Source organism: Artibeus jamaicensis, unplaced genomic scaffold (genome assembly GCF_021234435.1).
Source record: "Artibeus jamaicensis isolate MK-2021 breed Jamaican fruit bat unplaced genomic scaffold, CSHL_Jam_final scaffold_537, whole genome shotgun sequence".
In the NCBI taxonomy this organism is placed as follows: domain Eukaryota; kingdom Metazoa; phylum Chordata; class Mammalia; order Chiroptera; family Phyllostomidae; genus Artibeus; species Artibeus jamaicensis.
The window spans coordinates 41,147,179-41,165,790 of record NW_026522047.1 but is presented as its reverse complement, the minus strand read 5'-3'; the positions used below and the strand labels follow the sequence as shown (position 1 = coordinate 41,165,790).

The 18,612-nt window shown below is 53.3% G+C and overlaps 1 protein-coding gene across 2 annotated transcripts in view; it reads right to left on the bottom strand.

Moving 5' to 3' along the window:
* CELF5 (CUGBP Elav-like family member 5) overlaps window positions 1-18,152 on the bottom strand; it is a 43,501-nt gene extending 25,349 nt beyond the window's left edge. For both annotated transcript variants that reach the window (XM_037165357.2, XM_037165358.2), the window contains exons 1-2: window positions 17,888-18,152; window positions 2,470-2,552 (exon numbers count right to left, since the gene is read on the bottom strand). In XM_037165357.2, coding sequence (XP_037021252.1) covers window positions 2,470-2,552; window positions 17,888-18,146 — 342 coding nt within the window. In that variant the 5' untranslated portion in view covers window positions 18,147-18,152. The remainder of the gene's footprint in view (window positions 1-2,469; window positions 2,553-17,887) is intronic.
* Window positions 18,153-18,612: the final 460 nt, after the last annotated feature.

Below are 18,612 nucleotides of genomic sequence, written 5' to 3'. Positions count from 1 at the left end.
ATTAATGACCACATCTAAAACAAAAGCAAGCTAAAAGGACAGCTAGATCAGGAGGAGAACCATAGAAATGAAGATCTCATGGAGGGTTAGCAACAGGGGAGTGGGAGGAGAAGGGGGGAGAAGGTACAGAAAATAAGTAACATAGACGGTAGGTAGAAAATAGATAGGGGGAGGGCAAGAATAGTATGGGAAATATAGAATCTAAAGAATTTGAGACACATGGTCATAACTAAAGGGGGTAATGGTAAGGGTGGGGGGGTGCCGGGTGAAGGGGAATGAAGGGGGGAATAGAACAACTGTAATGGCATAATCAATAAAATAAAAATTAAAAAAAAAAACAAAAAAACAAATGTCCCCAGACATCACCCAGTGTCCCCTGAGAGAAGGATCACCCTATGTTGAAAACTCCTCCTAACCTAATGTAAATTCTTCCGTTAGACTAGAGGCTCTCGTGAGTTCTCAACACTCACCAGGCATGTTCCCGCCTCCGAGTCTTGTACACTTCGTCCTGAAGCCACCCCCATCTTTGTCTCCATCTGCCACAGTCCTCCCCACCTCTCAAGACCCAGCTCACAGGCTCCCTCCTCCAAGAAGCCATCCTGTGTGTTCCCTACTAAGTCCTCCATGCAGGTCAGTTGGCTCTCCTTGGTGATGCTGCCCCCAGTCGCCCTTACATCTAGCCATTCACTTTGCAGTAACCCTCTGTGTGGGTTGAATGACAGTCCCCCTAAAATGTCCTAACCAGAAGTTAGGTTCAAGTCCTAATATCTGGAACCTGTGAATTTACTGGGGAAAGGGGTCTTTACAGATGGAATTAAGTGACAGATCTAGGGATGAGGTCATCCTGGATTCAGGGGGAGTTCTACATCGAGTAACAGGTGTCCTTACAAAAGAAAGCAGAGGGACATCGGAGAGCTGTAGACACAAGGCCATGTCACAGGAGAGGCAGAAATGACTGGAGTGATGGGTCTACCAGCCAAGGTACCTCCGGCGGCCACCAGAAGCTGGGAGAGTCAGAGAAAGAATTCTCCCAGAGGACAGGCAGCCCTCTGTCACCTTGATTCTCAGTTTCTGGCCTACGGAACTGGGAGACGAGGTGTTTCTGTCACTTTAAGCCCCCCACCACCAGCCCAACCCCGGTTTGTGGTGGTTTGTTAAGCAGTCCCAGGACTCCAGTAGTTGGAAGGGGGTTTTATTTGTTTATTTTTAAAGAGAGGGGAAGGGAGGGAGAAAGAGACCAAAAGAAACATTGATCAGTTGCCTCTTGTACTCGCCCTGAGCAGGGACCGAACCCGCAACCCAGTCATGTGCCCTGACCAGGAATCTAACCAGCGACCTTTCTCTTTATGGGACAATGCCCAACCAACTGAACCACACCAATCAGGGTTGAAGAGGGTTTTGAAAATGAAATAGAAATCAAACTAAGTCATTCCTCTGCTTGCCACACTCCTATGGCCTGGCCACTCTTGGATTAAATCCAAACTCCTTATGTGGTTCTGCCCTATTCCTCTTCCCCATCCTCCTTCCATCCTCCTCCTCACTCCCATGGTTTCACTCTGCTGACCTTCCTGCTGCCCCTCCAATGCACTGAGTTCGGTGCAGCCTCAGAGCCTCTGCACTGGCTCTGTCCTCTGCTAGGAACGCCCTTGCTGCACAGAATGCACAGCTCCCTCCTGCATCTCCATCAGCTCACCACCTCAGAGAGGCCTTCCCTAACACCTGGCTTATCTAGAACTGGCTTGGCAGGCACACCCCAGACTTCCCACTGTTGGCTGTGCTGTGCCCATGTTCCCAGCACCGAGGGCTACAGATGCTCCAAGCAGCCCCTGAATGCTTTTCATGCTGAAGGGTCCCTGAGAATTCCAGAGGGAAGGGCAAGCCCCACCCCCAGAGCCACAAACCTCAATGTGGTTCCTTCACTTTTCATCAGGAGGTGCTGCCTGGAGATAGGCTCAACTGGCTCGGAGGTCCCCTATCCTTCACTGAGGGGGCAGGGACCTCCCCCTCACACAGGGCCAACAAGAGAGACCTGGCAGGAACAGAGCCCAGGCCCACCTCCTCTGGGGATGGAAACACTACCCAAGCAACCCCTGCATCCAGGGACTGTAGCTCTATTCGCCTCAATGTTCCTCTAACATACCAGGCACAGTCCTGCCTCAGGGCCTTTGCACATGCTGCTCCCTCTGCCTGCTAATGCTTCCTCATCTTCGGGTCTCAGGCCAGTGACACACCCTGGGCAAGGTGCCACCTGTGCAACCACTCTGGTGTGCTGCATAGGGCCTTATATGTAGTAGACACTTAATAAATGCTCACACTGGTGATCCTTTCTGTCCCTCTGCACCTTATACCTCTTTCTGAGTCCAGAGACATATGGGTTTCACAGCCGACCCCAGAAGGGCCTCTGCCTTCCCAGGGCTGAGAACAGCACCACCATCCCCCACCCCTTCCCCAGACAGCACTCAGACTCACCCCGGGCAAGGTCTTCTGTTCGTGCAGAGCAGTCTGAGCTTTGATGGCGGAGTCCCTGGCACAGTAAGTGAGAAAGGCACAGCCTGGAAGGGAGAGAATGGGGGTGTTAGGAGAGAAGGATGCTGCACGCACATGTCCACGGCAGCATAATTCACAACAGCCAAGAGGTGGAAACAACCCACAGGTCCATGGATAGACGAACGGACAAACACAGTGTGGCCCATCCAGACAGCGGGATACTATCCAGTCTTAGAAGAAGGGAAATTCTCACACCTGCTAAAACATGGATGGACTTTGAGGACGTTTGCTCTGTGAAATAAGCCAAACACAAAAGGACAAATATTATACGAATCTGCTCATAGGAGGTCCCCACAGGAGTTGAATCTACAGAGACAGAAAGAAGAAGGTGGGAGCCAGGGGCTGGTAGGAGGAGGGGGAGTCCGCGCTTACTGGGGACAGAGTGTCAGCTTGGGAAGATGAGAAAGTCCTGCAGACGGAAATATTACAAAATAAATAAATATAATTAAAAAAAGAAAGTCCTGGGGACGGATGGCATGGCTGCACGACAATGGGAGTGGCCTGAATGCTGTTAAACCAGGCACTTAAAAATGGTTAAGACTGTGAAGTTAATATTATGTGTATTCACTACCGCAAAAAAAAATTGGGGGAAAAGAAGAAAAATGATTAAAAGGGTAGGTTTTATGTTGTGTGTATTTTACTGTAATTAAAACAATAAGAAGAGGCCCCAGAAGCCACCTTTTTTGGAGGGGGGGCAGTAGCAGTGGTTCAGCCCCTCACCCCCGGCTTCCCAAACTGTGAAAACAGCGAAGGGAAGAGAGGAGCCCAGCTGCTGATTAAGCCCGTGGCTGGCACCAGATGAAGAGAGTCTCGGAACTGTGGTCTGGGCTGTGTGGGGTCAGGGGAGTGGGCAGAGCTGCTGCCCTGGGTGGGCTGGGGTGCGGGGAGGAAAGTGGGGAGGGCCCCAGCAGCTCCAAGGAGCCAGAAGAGGTCCCAGCACTGGGCTGAGGAGCAGCAGGCTCTCACGCCTGCTCGCTCTGTGGTCTTGGATGGGGCCCTGCCCTGTCTCTGCCTCGGTTTCCCCCACCAGAGAGAATGGTCCCAGAGTGGCACAAGATGGACCAGCCAAGGGATGTCCACGGAGATAGAGGGTGTGTCGTTCTGCAGAGGGTGGGCCAATCAGGAGAGGTAGAGTGCAGGGCCGGCCCTGAAGGGGGTCCAAAGCCACTTGTTCAGAGCCAAAGAAGCAAGAAACACTGAGACAGAGACAAAGAGAAGGAAAGAGAAAGAAATGCCCAGAGAAAGACCAATGAGGTCAAAGGCATTTTGAAAGATGTTTCCAGGAGGTGGGGTGGGGGTACAGGTTGGTGTCAGGTCCCCTCTGGGCCCAGAGTTGGGCTTTGCCTTTCTAACCTCTGGGGACCTGATTTTCACTGCCTGTGAAATGAGACCATCATTGGCTGTTCTGATGCTATTGGACCCTATGTTCCCCCACACCCACCTTCTCCCACTCATGGTCCCTGTCTCTCTGCCTCCCTTCACTCCTGACCTCCTGTGCAGAGCTGTCGGGAATAGCTCTGGGACTCTGCCCCAGGCAGGAGCTAATAAAAGCTGAGTTCTGCTGGGCTACAGTGGCTGCCCCCGCCATCTGGGCTGGGTGATGGGGAGGGGTCCCTGCGCCAGACCTGAGAGGTCACCTGGAACTTTGGGGAGGGGGGCACCAGGCAGAGTGGAAGACAGTCTCTACATTTTAAAAAACATTTGTAAAATGTAAAATGGTGCAGCCACTGTGAAGAACGGTTTGGCGGTTCCTCAGTAAAGTTAAACGTAGAATTACCGTATGATTCAGCAATTCCACTTCTGAGTAGATATCCAAAAGAATCGAAAGCAGGGGCTGAAAGAGATGTCTGAACACCCATGCTCACAGCAGCATTACTCACAACAGCCAAAAGGGAGACAATCCAAATATCCATCCACAGATGAATGGATAAACAGAGTGTGGGGTATATGTACAACGAGATATCATTCAGCCTTAGAAAAGAAGGAAATTCTGGCACCTGCTACAACACGGATGAACCTATATACATTATACTCAATGAAACAAGCCAGATGCAAAAGGACGAATCCTGGGTGCTCTCACTTTATGAGGTTCCTAGAGGAGTCAAGTCCAAAAAGAGAGAAAGTAGATAGTGGGAGCCAGGGGCTGAGGGGGATTAGGGGGAATTCGTGTTTTATGGGGGCAGAGTGTCAGCTTGGGAAAAGGAGGCGGTCCTGGGGACGGACGGTGGGGATGGCTGCCCAGCAGTGTGAATGTGCGCAATGCCCTGAGCCGCACATCGCACCACAATACAAACTATAGTTAGAACATATTACAAATCACCTCCCCTCAAAAGTGCAGAACATGTAAGTGCACGATGTAACAAATAATTATAAAGTCATGTGACCATTCCACAGATCCCAAAATAGAACCTGGCGGCCACCAGAAGCCCCAAGGTTCCTCCCACACTGCGACAATCTCCCAACCCCGAGGAGGGAGCCACCCTGGCCCTGGCGATAACCAGGCCATCGCCCTCACTGTGGCTGCCCACACCGCAGGCATCGCCGGGCCATGGGCTGAGTGCTTACACTCAGCGTAACTTACACTGAGTTACACTTACACAAATGGAACCATAGTGTATGTCCAATTTGTGTCTTGTTTCTTCCACCCAACAACGGGTGGTTGTATGTCTCCGGGATTAATTCCTTTTTGTGTCTGCCTACCATTTTATTCTATAAATATACTACAAATGGATATCCATTGCCCAGTGGATGGCATTTAGGCCATTCACCGTTCAGCAGCTATCATGAATAAAGCCACTGTGGAACATCCTTGCATATGTATTTTGATGCACAAAGGCATATCCAGGAATGGGATTGCTGGTTAGAAGGTTGGTATATGTTTAGTTTTGATCGATTCTCTCAGTTTTCCAAAGCGGGTTGCACCCATGTACATTCCCTCCAATGAGGTCTGAGAATCCTATTAGTGCCTTTTTTTTCTCAGCAACTCAGTTTTTCCAGACTTTTAAATGTTAGTTATTGTGATGAGTGTGCCATTGTATTTCACTGAGATTTTCACATACATTCCTAGAGTTATTGAAGAAGCTGGGCATCTCGTTGCCTTGTAGAAGTTCTTTATATATTGTGTGTTTATCCATTGGGGTTATGTATGATGCAAACATCTTCCCCCATCCATGATCTGTCATTATATCCTTTTTCTGTGTGTTTCTGTTTTCTGACTTTAATCCACCAAAGTCTTCAGGAAAACGAGAGGTGCTGAGATAACTAGCTCCAAGACCTCAGAGACATTAGGTGTGGCTGGCAAGAATTAAGGCCGCTGGGAGATGTAAAATAGAGAGAAAACCCTTCCACTTTGGGTCCTTTCTTGCCTGTGGAGCCCGACCTGCAGAAGACGAAGTTTGCTGACCCTGGGAGGGCAGCAGGGGACCGCAGAGCCGCCTTGGATACCGTCACCCTCCACTCTCTGGGAGTTATGCCGAGCGAGGAGGGAAGGACCAAATCGGAAGCCGCTGTCCCTGGTGCTGAAATGTTTCCCAGTTCTCTTTGCCCAATCTCTCCTGGGACTCTTAGTTTTTCTTCTCTAGTTGGTGAAAATGTGTGACATTTACCTGTTTCTGGATAAATAAAGCCTTGATTTTTAGTTCCTAAAAGGGTTGGATTGTTTTCTCCTCCCCCAATTCATAAGTTGCCACCCTAACTCACAGGATCTCAGAGTGCGACCTTGCCAGAAACAGAGTTGGTGCAGATGTAATTAGTTAAGGTGAGGTCATCCTGGATCAGGGTGAGACCTAATAGAACTGGTGCCCTCATAAAAGGAAGGCAATCTGGACATGCAGACATTGACACAGGGGGGAGGCCACATGAACACAAAAGCAGAAATCCAGGTGATGTATCATCAAGCCAAGGAACAGTAAGGACTGCCAGCAGCACCAGAAGCTGGCAGAGGGGCCTGGATCAGATTCTCCCCCACAGTCTCAGAAGGAACCAACTTGACCCTTCCAGAACTGGACCCTCTGAAGGAAACCTCAGCCCACCCAATACCCGTACTGGGTGAGCCTTTCACCCTGATTCCAGCCCTGGTCAACCTCACCCCACAGACCAGCCCCACTGATGACATGGGTGCTTGGGCTGGGTGTCCAGCAGCCCTCCTCAAACTAACTGAACCCTGAGGGGTTAACTAAGGGGTGATGTAGATAAGCAGAGAGGGCAATCCCACCCACAAGAACAGGCAGACAGAATGCTTAGCTCTTGTCAATCCTGCCGTTCTCTTTACACCCACCGCCACTGTCCAAGCCAGGACCAGAGCTGATCTTGCGGGGGACAGTGTCCACAGATCTCTCAAGATCCAAGTGCACAGCAGCACCACTGGGGGGATCCTTGGGGAGCAAAATACTTCCTCCATGTATGAAAGTATCCTCGTAACTAGATCTGCCTCATTACAAGTCTCTTAATAAGAAGAGGGCTCCCCACTCTGAAGGGAAGCACACAGGGTTTCCACAAAGAGGAAACGTCTTTGTCAGGGAATCCCTAGGGTCCATCCTCAAGCCAAGAGCCTCTGCTCTCTGCTCGTAGATCTGGTCTGGGATTTCACACTGAAATTGGAACAATAATAGTTGACGTCCACTGAGCACCAGGCACCTTATGTGGGCATGCCATCCATGTCACCCTTCACATCTTCACACTCGCCCAAGAGAATGGTACTACCGTTTCTACTGTTATCCCCATTTTATAGATGGGGAAACTGAGACACCAGCCACTGAGTCATCTTCCCGATGTCACAGAGTGACAGGAGCCAGAGGCTCCTGAGTTGTAGAAATCCCAGCACAATGAGGACTATTAAGTTGCCGAAGTTTGTTACACTGATCAAAGGGCCTAAAACATGTTTTAAAACAAAAAGAAAACATGGTTTTTACTTCTTCCTATTTATAATCTTTATTCTCACGCACCAATCTGGGATTTTTGTCACTTCCTGTGGAGCTTGGGAGGCCTGGGGACTGACTGTGCTGGCCACGCCCCTGGCTGCACACCCATGCCACACCCATGCCCAGCCTCTCACTGACTGTCTTTGGGTGCCACGTTGCCTTGGTCCACACTTTGGTGCTTGGTCCATTTCTTCTCTACCTTAGGTCCCAACTGAGTCGCCCCCTCCTCTGGGAAGCTCCCCACCCCAAACGATATTGGGTGAGGCACCTCATGTGCTTTTTCTGTGCCTGTGTGTCCTTCATCACAGCTCTGCTCACTCATGCTGTGACTATCTAGTCCTGTGTCATTTGCCCCCATAGGACTGTAGGCACCTTGAGGGTAGGGCCAAGCTGCATCCCAGTCACCAACATGTCCCCAGTGCCCAGCACTGGGTCTAGCACACAGCATATGCTCAGTAAGAATTTGGCCACTGATCATGGCCTTCATCCTGATCCAGCCCCATCATCTCCCACCTGGGCCAGGGCAGTTGCTTCTACTCTGGTCCCCCAGCTTCTATCCTGGCCACCTAGTCTGTCGTCCCTACAGAAGCCATTAGAGGGCGACTGTGAGCACCTGAGTCAGGTTCTGTCCAACTTCTGCCCACAGCCCTTGAGGGCTCCCACCTCCTTCAGTGTAAAAAGCCCAAGCTCTCCCTGAAGCCCACATGGCCTTGCACAACCTGCCCCCATTCTCTTCGCACCTTTACCTGCTCCCTTGCTCCATCACTTACTCTGCTCCAGCCACATGAGCCTCCTCACTACCTCCCCACCATAGCAGGAATGGTCCTGCCGCACAACCTTGCACATGGTGTTCTGAAATGTGCTTCCCCCAGATCTTTGCATAGTTCACTCTCATTTCCTTCAGGTAATGGCTCCAATGTCACTCCCTTGGTGAAAACTTTGAGCATCCTGTTTAAAATTACAGCCCTCAACCATCTCCTACCCTGTCCTTTTCCCCCCAGTGCCCTAATCACCATCTCACATACTGTATATTCTTTTATCTCTGTCTCCCCCCCTGAAATGCACCTTCCATGAGGACAAGGTTTGTTCAGTGCTGGGTCCCCTAAACCTAAATAGAGCCAGGCATGCAGCAGGTGCTCAATACATGCTTGTTGACTGAATAAATTTACTTTGTTTCCACACAGATCTGCTAATATGAAGACCACATCCTTGAGGGCAGTGACCTTATTTGATTCATTTTTATCCCTCACCTTCCCCCCTACCAGTCAGTATTTTCTGAGTGCCTGTCATATACTGGCTTTGTTGGGGCAACAGATGTAGGAAAGACAACCTTGTCGATCTCTTTGATTTCCAACATCTCGTTCTCTCCTCAGCCAGGGCCCCAGCCATAACCAATCGTGTGAACCCCTCATTCCAAATCCCTTTGATACCAGACCCCCTGCACACTGTACGGCACATTCTTCATTTTTAACTTTAGCTCTCTAACCTGGGCCAATGCCTTTCTGCTGTGTGATCTTGGGCCTACCACTTAATCTCTCTGAGCTCCCACTTTCTCCTCCATAGAATAGGAGTCATGATGCTATCTATTAAAGATTATAGGAGATAGTCTCTTCTGCTGTGGGACCACCTCTTCATCACTCACTGGTCCCTGGTCACGCTCTCCACACCCTCTTCCCTCCTCTCAACCTGAGGCTGTCACCCACTTCACCAAAAACAATGGAGCTGGCGGCCCTCTCCCATATTCACTGTCCCTCCCCACACTTATGACTCCCCAGCTCCTGTCCCAGAGGGCAAGGCCTCGGGCTCAGTGATCACACTCCCGGACCCCTCCATCGGGCGCACCATTTCTGGGCTGACTGCCTACCTCCCTGGCTGCCATTCTTCAGTCTTCTTTGAGGCTTCTCCTCTGTCCCAGCCTTCCATGTTGGGGTCTTCTCAGGGCTCTTCTGGAACCCCCCTTCCCCAATCTCCTGCCCTCAGCCATCTTGACTCCTCCCAGAGTTTTAGTCACCATTGCTCCACAAGTAATTCACCCATACTTGAACCCACCCATCCATCCATCCATCCATACATCTATCCATCCATCTATCCATTTACCCATTCGCCCTAGAGCAGGGTCCTTCCCCTTGGCACTGCTGACACAGGGGCTGGACCACTCTCTGTGGGGCCGTCCTGAGCCTGTGGAGTGTTGAGCAGCATCCCTGGCTCCCCCCACTCAGTACCAGCAACACCCCCAGTCCTGACTATCACAGATGTCTCCAGGCATCAACCAGTTGCCCCTGGGAGCAGGGTCACCCTGGATAATACTCATTTCTCAAGAACCCTCCCTCTTCCTCATCACCAAACCTCCCCTGCCTAGAGCTGAATTCGACATCTTAAATATGTCTCCAACAATCCCCTCCTCTCCACACCCACAGTCCAGGCCCAGCTCAAGCCTTACCCTCTTCCACCTGAACCACAGCTTGGCCGCCTCTCTGACCTCATCCTGTACCCATCCTTCCTCCACACAAACTACCAAAGGAATTTCCCTGCACTCAGCCATGAACTATGTCTCTCCCTAGCTCTAAACCCTGCCATAGCTCGCCAGTGCCTTCAGGTCAAAGCCAAGACTGTCGACCTTTACGGCCCTTCCCAACCTAATCACTGCTGTCTTATGACCTCTTCTCTCAACATTTCCCTCCACTGCCCTTAAATTCAATCCTCTTATAGTTTCCCAGACACACATGTAGCCCCTTCCATGCTTCTAGTTTCCTGACTCCAGAATTCTATCCCCTCCCAAATATCCAGCCATGTCTAGGACTCTAATTTTTCCATTTAGTAAATGGAAGACCCAGGGTCCACATTCTCCAGATTGTGAAGAATAGTCTCCTTAAGGGACCCCGTCTTTCCCCTGCCCATAGCCCTCCGGGCTCTCATCTCCTTTGGGGTAAAAACTCAAGTCCTCCCAAAGCCCACACGGCTCTGCACAACCCGCCCCCATCATCTCCCTGCCTCCTCCTCCTCCCTCTCTCTCCCTCTCTCACTCTGTTCCACGGGCCTCCTCACTGTTGTTGCAACATGACAAACTCATTCTGACCTCAGGGCCTTTGCACATGCTGTGTCCTCCTCCTGGAATACCTTTTCCTTGGTTTTGGAATAACAGTTTTCTCATCTGTCATTCAGGCCCCATGCCATCTCCCTAGAGAGGCCATCTTGGGCCACCCAAAGTAAGCTGTCACCACCTACCACACACCTGGTTTTATTTTCTTCATAGCAACTCATTTCTATCTAAATCTTATTTCTGGGTTTATGAGTTTTGTTGTCAGTCCCTCTGCCCTTCTGGATTTCTGTGTCCCCAGAGCCTTTCTCAGTGCCTGGACACTGAAGAGACATGAGGGACAGCTGTTGACTATCTGACTGCCGGACTATCTATTGACACCAACCATATGCCAGACGTTACTCAAAGTAATTACATGAATCACATTATATAAGTGAATTCTAATTTTTATAACTGCTGTGTAAGACAGCTGTCAGTATTCTTTCTCTTTTATAAATGAAGACACTAAGGAAAGAAGAAGTGGCTTGTCCAATAGCACACAAAAATAAAAAGCAAAGACAAGAATGGAAATCAAGTCTGTTGGCCTACAAAGCTGAAGGCCATTCCCATTCACCAGGTGAGAAGGAAGGTGGTAAATGTTGGGGAGGTGTCCATCTTCCATCCTTCAATCCACCCATCCCTTATTCATTCAGCCGCCACTCAGCTGTCCATCCATCCATCTGTCCTCCACCCATCCATCCATCTATCATTAATCCGTCTCTCCATCTATGTACCCATTCCTCTATCATCCATCTATTCCTCCATCCGTCTATATATTTATCCACCCGTTCACCCACCCACTCATCCACCAGTCCATTCAGCATTCCACCTCTCTGTCCACTCTTTGATCCATCAGTCCACTTGCACGTCCACTGAGTCACTTTTCGTCCATCCATCCATTCATGCCTACACTCATCTACTCACCCATCCACCTATCTGTGAGCCAGTCCGCCCTCCGCACCCCACATCTCCCCACACTCCCACTCCTCTGGTCTCCCCATTCATCTTTATGCCCTCACTCATCCACACGCTCCACTTCGAAACAGCCAACAAACCCGGTCCCTGCCCTCCCAGACCTCACGTCTCGGCGATGATCACCACGACTCCAGACCAACGAGACTATTGCTGGGTCAGTGTCTCCCAATCCCAGCAGCCCCTCCCTCTGGCTGTGGTCACCTTCAGCCCAAGGGCAGCCAGACTCCCTGGATGTCTTCCGCCCTGAGTCTATGCCTCACACTCTCATCTCTTTCTCTGCCTCCTCTATTTCTTTCTCTCTTTTTTTTTTTTTTTTTTTGGTGAGAGGGGGGAGGCAAGGAGAAAGAGAGGCATAGAAACATCAAGGTGAGAGAGAAACATCAATCGGTTGCCTCCCATATGTGCCCCAACTGACGAGGGACTGGGGACAGAACACACAAGCCAGGCATATGCTCTAATCAGGGATCAAACTGGTGACCTTTCAGTTTGCAGGGTGACGCCCCACCAACTGAGCCACACCGGCTAGAGCTCCTCTATTCACCTTGTAAAGTGGGTCAAGGCTCGGGCTGGGAAGTGTGGTGCCTAGCTATATTGCTGTGTGACTTGGGGCTGGGTGTTGCCCTCTCTGAGCCCCAATTTCTCACCTGATCCATGTGGTGCAGGGGACCCTGGTTTTCTAAGAACCACTGGAACCTGAACACATGTCTACTCCTTTTCATTCCATTCTTCCCACTTTGGGGACCTCACTCCAAGGGGAAGCTTCCATTTTATGGATTCAGTTGTGTAGGAAGTGAGCACACTCTGAATAAGGCTGGCAGGAAAGAGGTGGGTGGTAGCAATAGCAGATAATGAGATGCAAAGCTCCCTTTCCATGCAGGTCTGACATCGTCCCCTGCTCTAAATTCTCCCATGGCTCCCAGGTATCCTCAGGAAAGAGTCCAAGCTCAGTCCAGCATCAGAGGCCCTTCGAGGTCCAGTCTATGCTGACACTCTGGCCCCATCTCCCATGTCTCACCTAATTCCTTGATCCCAGCTGTGCCCCTTCATACCTTCAGGACTTTGCAAACCCTGTTACTTCTGCCCACATCTGTAAGCAGAGACATCCGACCAGCTGACTCTCTGCTGTGTTTCGCACCCATCATAGGGCCCAGAACACAGTTCAATACTGCTCTTATGAAGTAAATGAAACATGTTCTCCACCTGGCTAGCTCCTATTCATCCTTCAAAGCCCCAGTTCTAATGCCCCTCTTCTATGCAGCAGGATTTCCCGGGCAGAGTCCCCGATCCTCTCTGTCTAGTTCCCTCAACCCTGCATCCCTCCCTGAGACCCAACACTGACCACTGTGGCTGTAGGTGCCAACGTCTGCCTCTGGAGGACCCACAGAGGACCCTTGGGACTCTCCTACCCAGTAAAAGGCGAGTCCCCAAAAGGCTTTCAGGAAGTGTTAACTAAGTTACCGACTGACTGAATGAATGAATGAACGAGCACAGTCCTACTGAGTGCTCCTTATGGCAAGGTTCTCACCTGCCAATATCAGGGGTGAAAGAGAGAGACAAGAGCCTATTTCAAAGAGAGCTCTTGGGCCCAACTCCTACGCCAGACTCTTTAGAAGAGACCTGCCCGCTGAGCCCCACATCGAAAGGGGCTCTGAGGCTCCTAAGACCATTTCTCCACTCCCACCAGGGCGAAAGCTCCATCCTCCCCTCACCCGAAGCTACCACAGTCAGCGCTCCTCCGGGCCTTGACACACGCTGCTCTCGACACCAGGACCGCCTTTCCCCCACCAACAGATCCTCTGCGCCCTTCAGGTCTCAGCTTAGTCACACAGCGCGCGCCACTGACCAAGCAGGCACTCTGTGCCACACACCCTGACTGCCGTTCCCATCCTCGCCTCCCCCAGCCCGCGATGGGAGGCTCCTCTACAGAGGACGACACCAGGTCCTGGGGAGACGAGAAGCCACCCAAGGCCCCGTAGCTGGTAGGATGCAGGGAAGCCGGACTCCTCTCAACACTAAGCTCTTAAATGCTCTCCCGCACTGACTGCCTCCTCCAGGAAGCGGTCTTGGCCTCCATGCATGCAAGGGCAGACGGGTCCTCCTCCAGGTTGTCCCTGCCAGTGTGTGTGTCCCTGCCACATAAGGTATTGACGTCAACACCTTACAACCTCCTGGTTTCTCTCCGTGTTCCCCAACCACACTGGTTTCTGGGCTTTGGAGGGGTCCGGGTAGGGGCATCTATCTCTTTAGTTCAAGGGATAGATGCCTGGACCAGGGCCTGGTGCACAGCAAGTGCTCAGTAAATGTTGGTCACCCGGGTGGATGGATTCACATATTGCTTACTCTCAGAGAGATTCCTGTTTTCATGAAATTCCAGCTCTACTCAAATGGGGGCACACGGTAGGTGCTCAAACAATGTCCTCTGCCTGAAGGAAGGCAGAAAATGTGTTAAAGTCACTTGCATGGCCCCAAAGGCCTCGTAAAATCCTGTTAAGTCAGTGAAGAATGAGAAGCTGGGGAAACTGAGGCCCAGAGAGGGGTGCTTAGCTCAAGGCCACATAGCCAGCCCCGGTGGCTCCTGCTCAGCCCCCGCCCCCAGCAGCTGTCCCCTCAGACGCCTCAGGGAGAGCAACTCCTCCCACAGCCCCCCACCCCAGGCAGCAGGCTGCCCGGCCCGGCCCAGCCCAGCCCAGCCTGTTGTCTCCCTGGGGCTGGCACGTCACACACGGAATCTCACGCCTCAGAGCTCAGCATGCTCCAGCCTCCCCTCCTGCCTCTGAGCGGAGCAGCTGGTGCTCCCATGGAAACCGCAGGCCCCCCCAGATCCCTCCCCACCTGCACGCCCCCCCTCGAAACCTCCCTTTAAGACAAATATTGTCATTAACATGCAAATGTATATGTGATTACCATAAATGGGGGGTCAGGCGGCAGCAGCGGCCAGTGAACCCTATCACCAGAATGTGCATTAATATTCAGCCCTCACCAAGGGAGAGGCACCTCAGGGCCCCGACAGGCACCCAGCCCGCTCAGAGCGAGGGTCATGGGGGATCCTGCCTCCAAGCAGGGGACTGGAGGAGGGTAATAACAGGACGGCAGCCACTGGCAGCCCCATCCCAGCCCTCAGGTCACGGCCGGAGCCCCTGGCTGGGCTGGGGGCACCGGGGAGGTCCCCTTCCTCCGGACAGCGAGGCCCAGATCTGGGAGGTGGGGGTAGAAGGCAGCACTGCGGCCTCCGGCTCCACCTTCATCGTTCTCCCTGGCTCCCACCCTCTCTCTGCCTCTCCCTGTGTGTGTGGAGGGGGAAGGACTCCCTCTGTCTCCCCTCTCTCAGTCTCTGTCTCTATCTCCCCCTCCCTTAAAAAAACCCAGCACCTCTTCCTGAGAGCCCCTCCCTTCCCACCCTCTCCCCGATACCTGTCTGAGCCTCGGAGACCGGAGGCTCAACCCTCTGCCTTTCTTTTGGTCCCAGGAGACTCCCCTGCACAGTCCTGCCCACCACTGGCTGTGGCTGTCAGATGTCACAGACACTCCCCCCATGCCATCTTTGGGAGCCTTATTCTCGGGGGGGGGGGATCTGCCACCCTTCATCACACACACATACTTCTGCTTCCCTGGGCCTGGGAGGGAAACAGGTGAGTGACGGTGGGTGGGCCGTTCTGGTTGGTCTCTGGGACCCAGTAGTTGGCCTTCTGAGCCTCAGAGTCCCTTCTGTATGACATGTGGTGATGCTCTTAAGCCACCCTCAGTGGTGATCCCTTTGGTGAGAAATCAAACAGACGCCTGAATGTGAAAAGGGAAGAATTAAGGGTGAGACGGTCACGAGGATAAGACAGCACTGGGGTGGGCGCGTGTTGACCACAGCGAGGCTTTACTCCACCCCTCACCACTCTCTGGCCCTCTCAGCTGCCCTGGTGCGCAGCCTCCCTCAGCATCCAAAGGCCCAGAAGGCTCTGGGAGGGGGGTTCTCTCCACCCCTGGTGCCCTGGCCCTCCCACCCTTCCCACTCTCCCCCAGCACCACCGGCAGGCGCCCTGTTTAGGTGGCTCCCCAGAAATTACACCAGGTAAATGTTATTGGGGAGGTTCCTGGAGCTCCCCTATCCCCCCCACTTCCCATTTATCATTTTACATCCCTTTACTTGAGGTCCAGAGAGAGGTAGCCACTGGCCACAGGTCACACAGTAAATGTTGGGGTTCTCACCAACATTCCAGCTGCTGGTCCTTGAGACCCCCCTCCACCTCCAGGTTGCCTCCCACAGGCTAGGTCCCTCAAGGCCCTAACAGGTGGGATCAGGAAGGGGATCCATTCTTGACCTGCAGGTACTGGGTGAGGGTGAACATGAGGGACCCTCCCCCCCACACACACACACCCTCTTGCTACACTCAGGTCCTGCATCCAGGGCTCAGATCAGCCCAGGATCCCTGCAAAGAGAAGGGCGAGGACTGAGTGTCATAGACACCCTGCTTGCTAATTTTAAGCCTCAGGGAAAGATGGGAAATAGGAAAGCCCCGAGACAGCCCCCTGAGACAGCCCCCTGATCCAAACATTCTCCAGCCAGACAAAATAGCCCCACATGCATGGGGCCCCACTTTACCGGTAGTGGGGAAACTGAGGCTGTAGTCCAGGGGAACACTCAGCCAAGCACCCCCCATCTCTTTTTGCTTGGGGGGATTTCCACGGGAGATTTAAAAATGAGAAAAGGGGCATCTCCGCAACCCGTTCATTTCCCTGATCTGGAGCTCCCCAGGGAGTCTTCCAATCCAACATATGGGGGGCCACATGGACACCCCCGATTCCCATCAGAATCCTTCTAGAAATGGGCCCTTCAGACACACAAGGGGGCTGGGTTGCGGTGTGTGGACAGAGCCCTCCATTACCTGTGGGCCCCTGAACTGGATTCACGGGCAAGAGTGAACCCTCAGCCCTCCTAGGCCAAATGGAGGAATTAGATTTTCCAGGTGCCCCCCTTTTTTTGGTGATGGAAGCATTTGAAAAAAGGTTTAGGGTGGGAGGGGTTTCTTTCCTCCATAGGGTACCAGCTGAGGGTCTAGCTGAAGTGACAGGCCTGGGCTCTGTCCAACCACACTCTCCCTCATTCATTCATTCACTCATTCATTCATTCATTCACTCATTCATTCATTCATCAAACATGTATTAATGGTTACCGTGCCTGCAACACTGAGGGGACGTGGGGATAAATGGGTCTGAAATAGGTCATGGGCCCTGGGCCACCCCTAAGGTCTTGCCGTGAGTGTCCAGCACAAAGCCTTTGCCATCTCCACCCCCAGTCCCCACACCCGACAGGAGAGCTGTCAAAGCAACCCCAATTCATGATCAGAGCCCAGGGCCGGGGCCATGGTCCCTGGGCACCTGCTCCCAGCATGCCATCAGAGAGAGAATCAGGTTGCAGGGAGCCAGGCAGGCCTCCTCACCCCACCTGCCTCCCTGCTGGGTTTGCAGGCCGCCCACGCCTCCCCTGTCCACCCCAGGATCTGGGCTCTGCCAGATGGACAGCCCAGGCTCTTCATCCTTGGCCTCAGACCTCAACACACTGCTGACAGGATCGGCCAGTTTTAACTTGAGCCAAAGGTGGAGACAGGGAGGGGAAGGGCAGAGAAACGGAGGGGGGATGCTGATCCAAACAGAGAGGGTGGGCAGGGGGGAGGACGCATGGTAGCATGTGAGCCACCCGAGGCTAGTGCTCCCCCCTCAGCCTGGCTCAGCTCCCTGCACCCCCCCAACCCCCCTCCTGCTTTCTTTGTAGTTACCGATTAGCCCAGGGTCCTGGGCATCCGTGTGTCCCCGGAGGCCAGCTGGACCTGCCCCACCGGCCTGGCTTTGTGAAAATGACCAAAGCAATGGAGTCCAGAGGCGCAAAGTTCCCCGACGGGGCCTGGGGAAGCCAAATGAATGGGGGGCGAGCAGAGAGGGGTGGCAGTGTTCAGGCAGCTCCCCCAGAAAAGGGGCAGGAAAGAGTGGGTGAGGGGGAAGGGGTGGGGGTCTGGGAAAATGGGAGGGAAGGGAGAGAGAGAAAGATGCTAGGGGGTGGAGAATGAGAGGTAAAGGAAGATGGGAGAGTAGAGAAAGGGAGAGAGAGGAGAGAGAGAGAGGGAGAGAGAGGGAGAGAATGAGAATGAATGCCGGAAGGTGGAGAGGGAGGGAGAGGGGGCGGAGGAGGGGAGGGGGCCAGATCGTATCTGTCAGCTGCACCCCCAGAGGGGGGAGGAGAGGGTGGGTGGGAGGGGGGAGAAATGATGCCGTAACAGAAGCAAGTGGAGGGAGGAGGTTAGGAGAGGAGGGTTGGGGGAGAGAAGATGCCGGAAGGTGGGGTGGGGAGGAGAGGGGAGGGGAAGGAGGGGGCCGGGGCGCCCACCTTTGTGCATGCCCGTGTAGGGGTCTTTGAGCACCGTGAGCTCGTAGATGCGGCCGAACTGCTCGAATAGCGGCTTGAGGTCCTTCTCGTCCAGGTTGCGCGGGATCTGGCCCACGAAGAGCTTGATGGCGTCCAGGTCCTTCATGCCGTCGGGCTGCCCGCCGGGGGGCTCGGGCCCGCTGCTTCCCACGGGCGAGGGCCGCGGCTGCAGGAGCTGCTGCTGCTGCCGGCGCGCCTCGCTTTCCGTGAGGCGGGCCATGGCGAGCGAAGGCGGGCGGCGGGCGCGGGACCGAGCCGGTGGCGGCAGCGGCGGGCAGCGGGCGGACTCGCAGCTAGAGCGACGGACGCCGCCTCCCGCCTCCCTCCCGCCCGGTCCCCGCGCCCTCCTCCCTCCTCCGCGCCCGCTCGCTCCAGCATCAGGACCACAAAAGGGCGGCTCCGCAGCGTCCCCTAGCGGCCGACGCGCGCATAGCCATTTTACCTCCCGCCTCCCGCGCGCAACCTGCACTTCTCATCCCTTATTCTACAGCCACGTCGCCGCCTCCAGTCCAGGCGGGGAAACTGAGGCCAGCGGGCCGCAAACCTCGCCTTCTAGGTGGGTGACATTGAATCTTCAAGCAGGACTAACCTGACTTTCACTTGTCACTGGCTCCTCACACTGACAACAGGAAATTTCATCACTAAAAGTAGAGCCCAGCATTTACTCTTTACTGGGCTGTACTTGA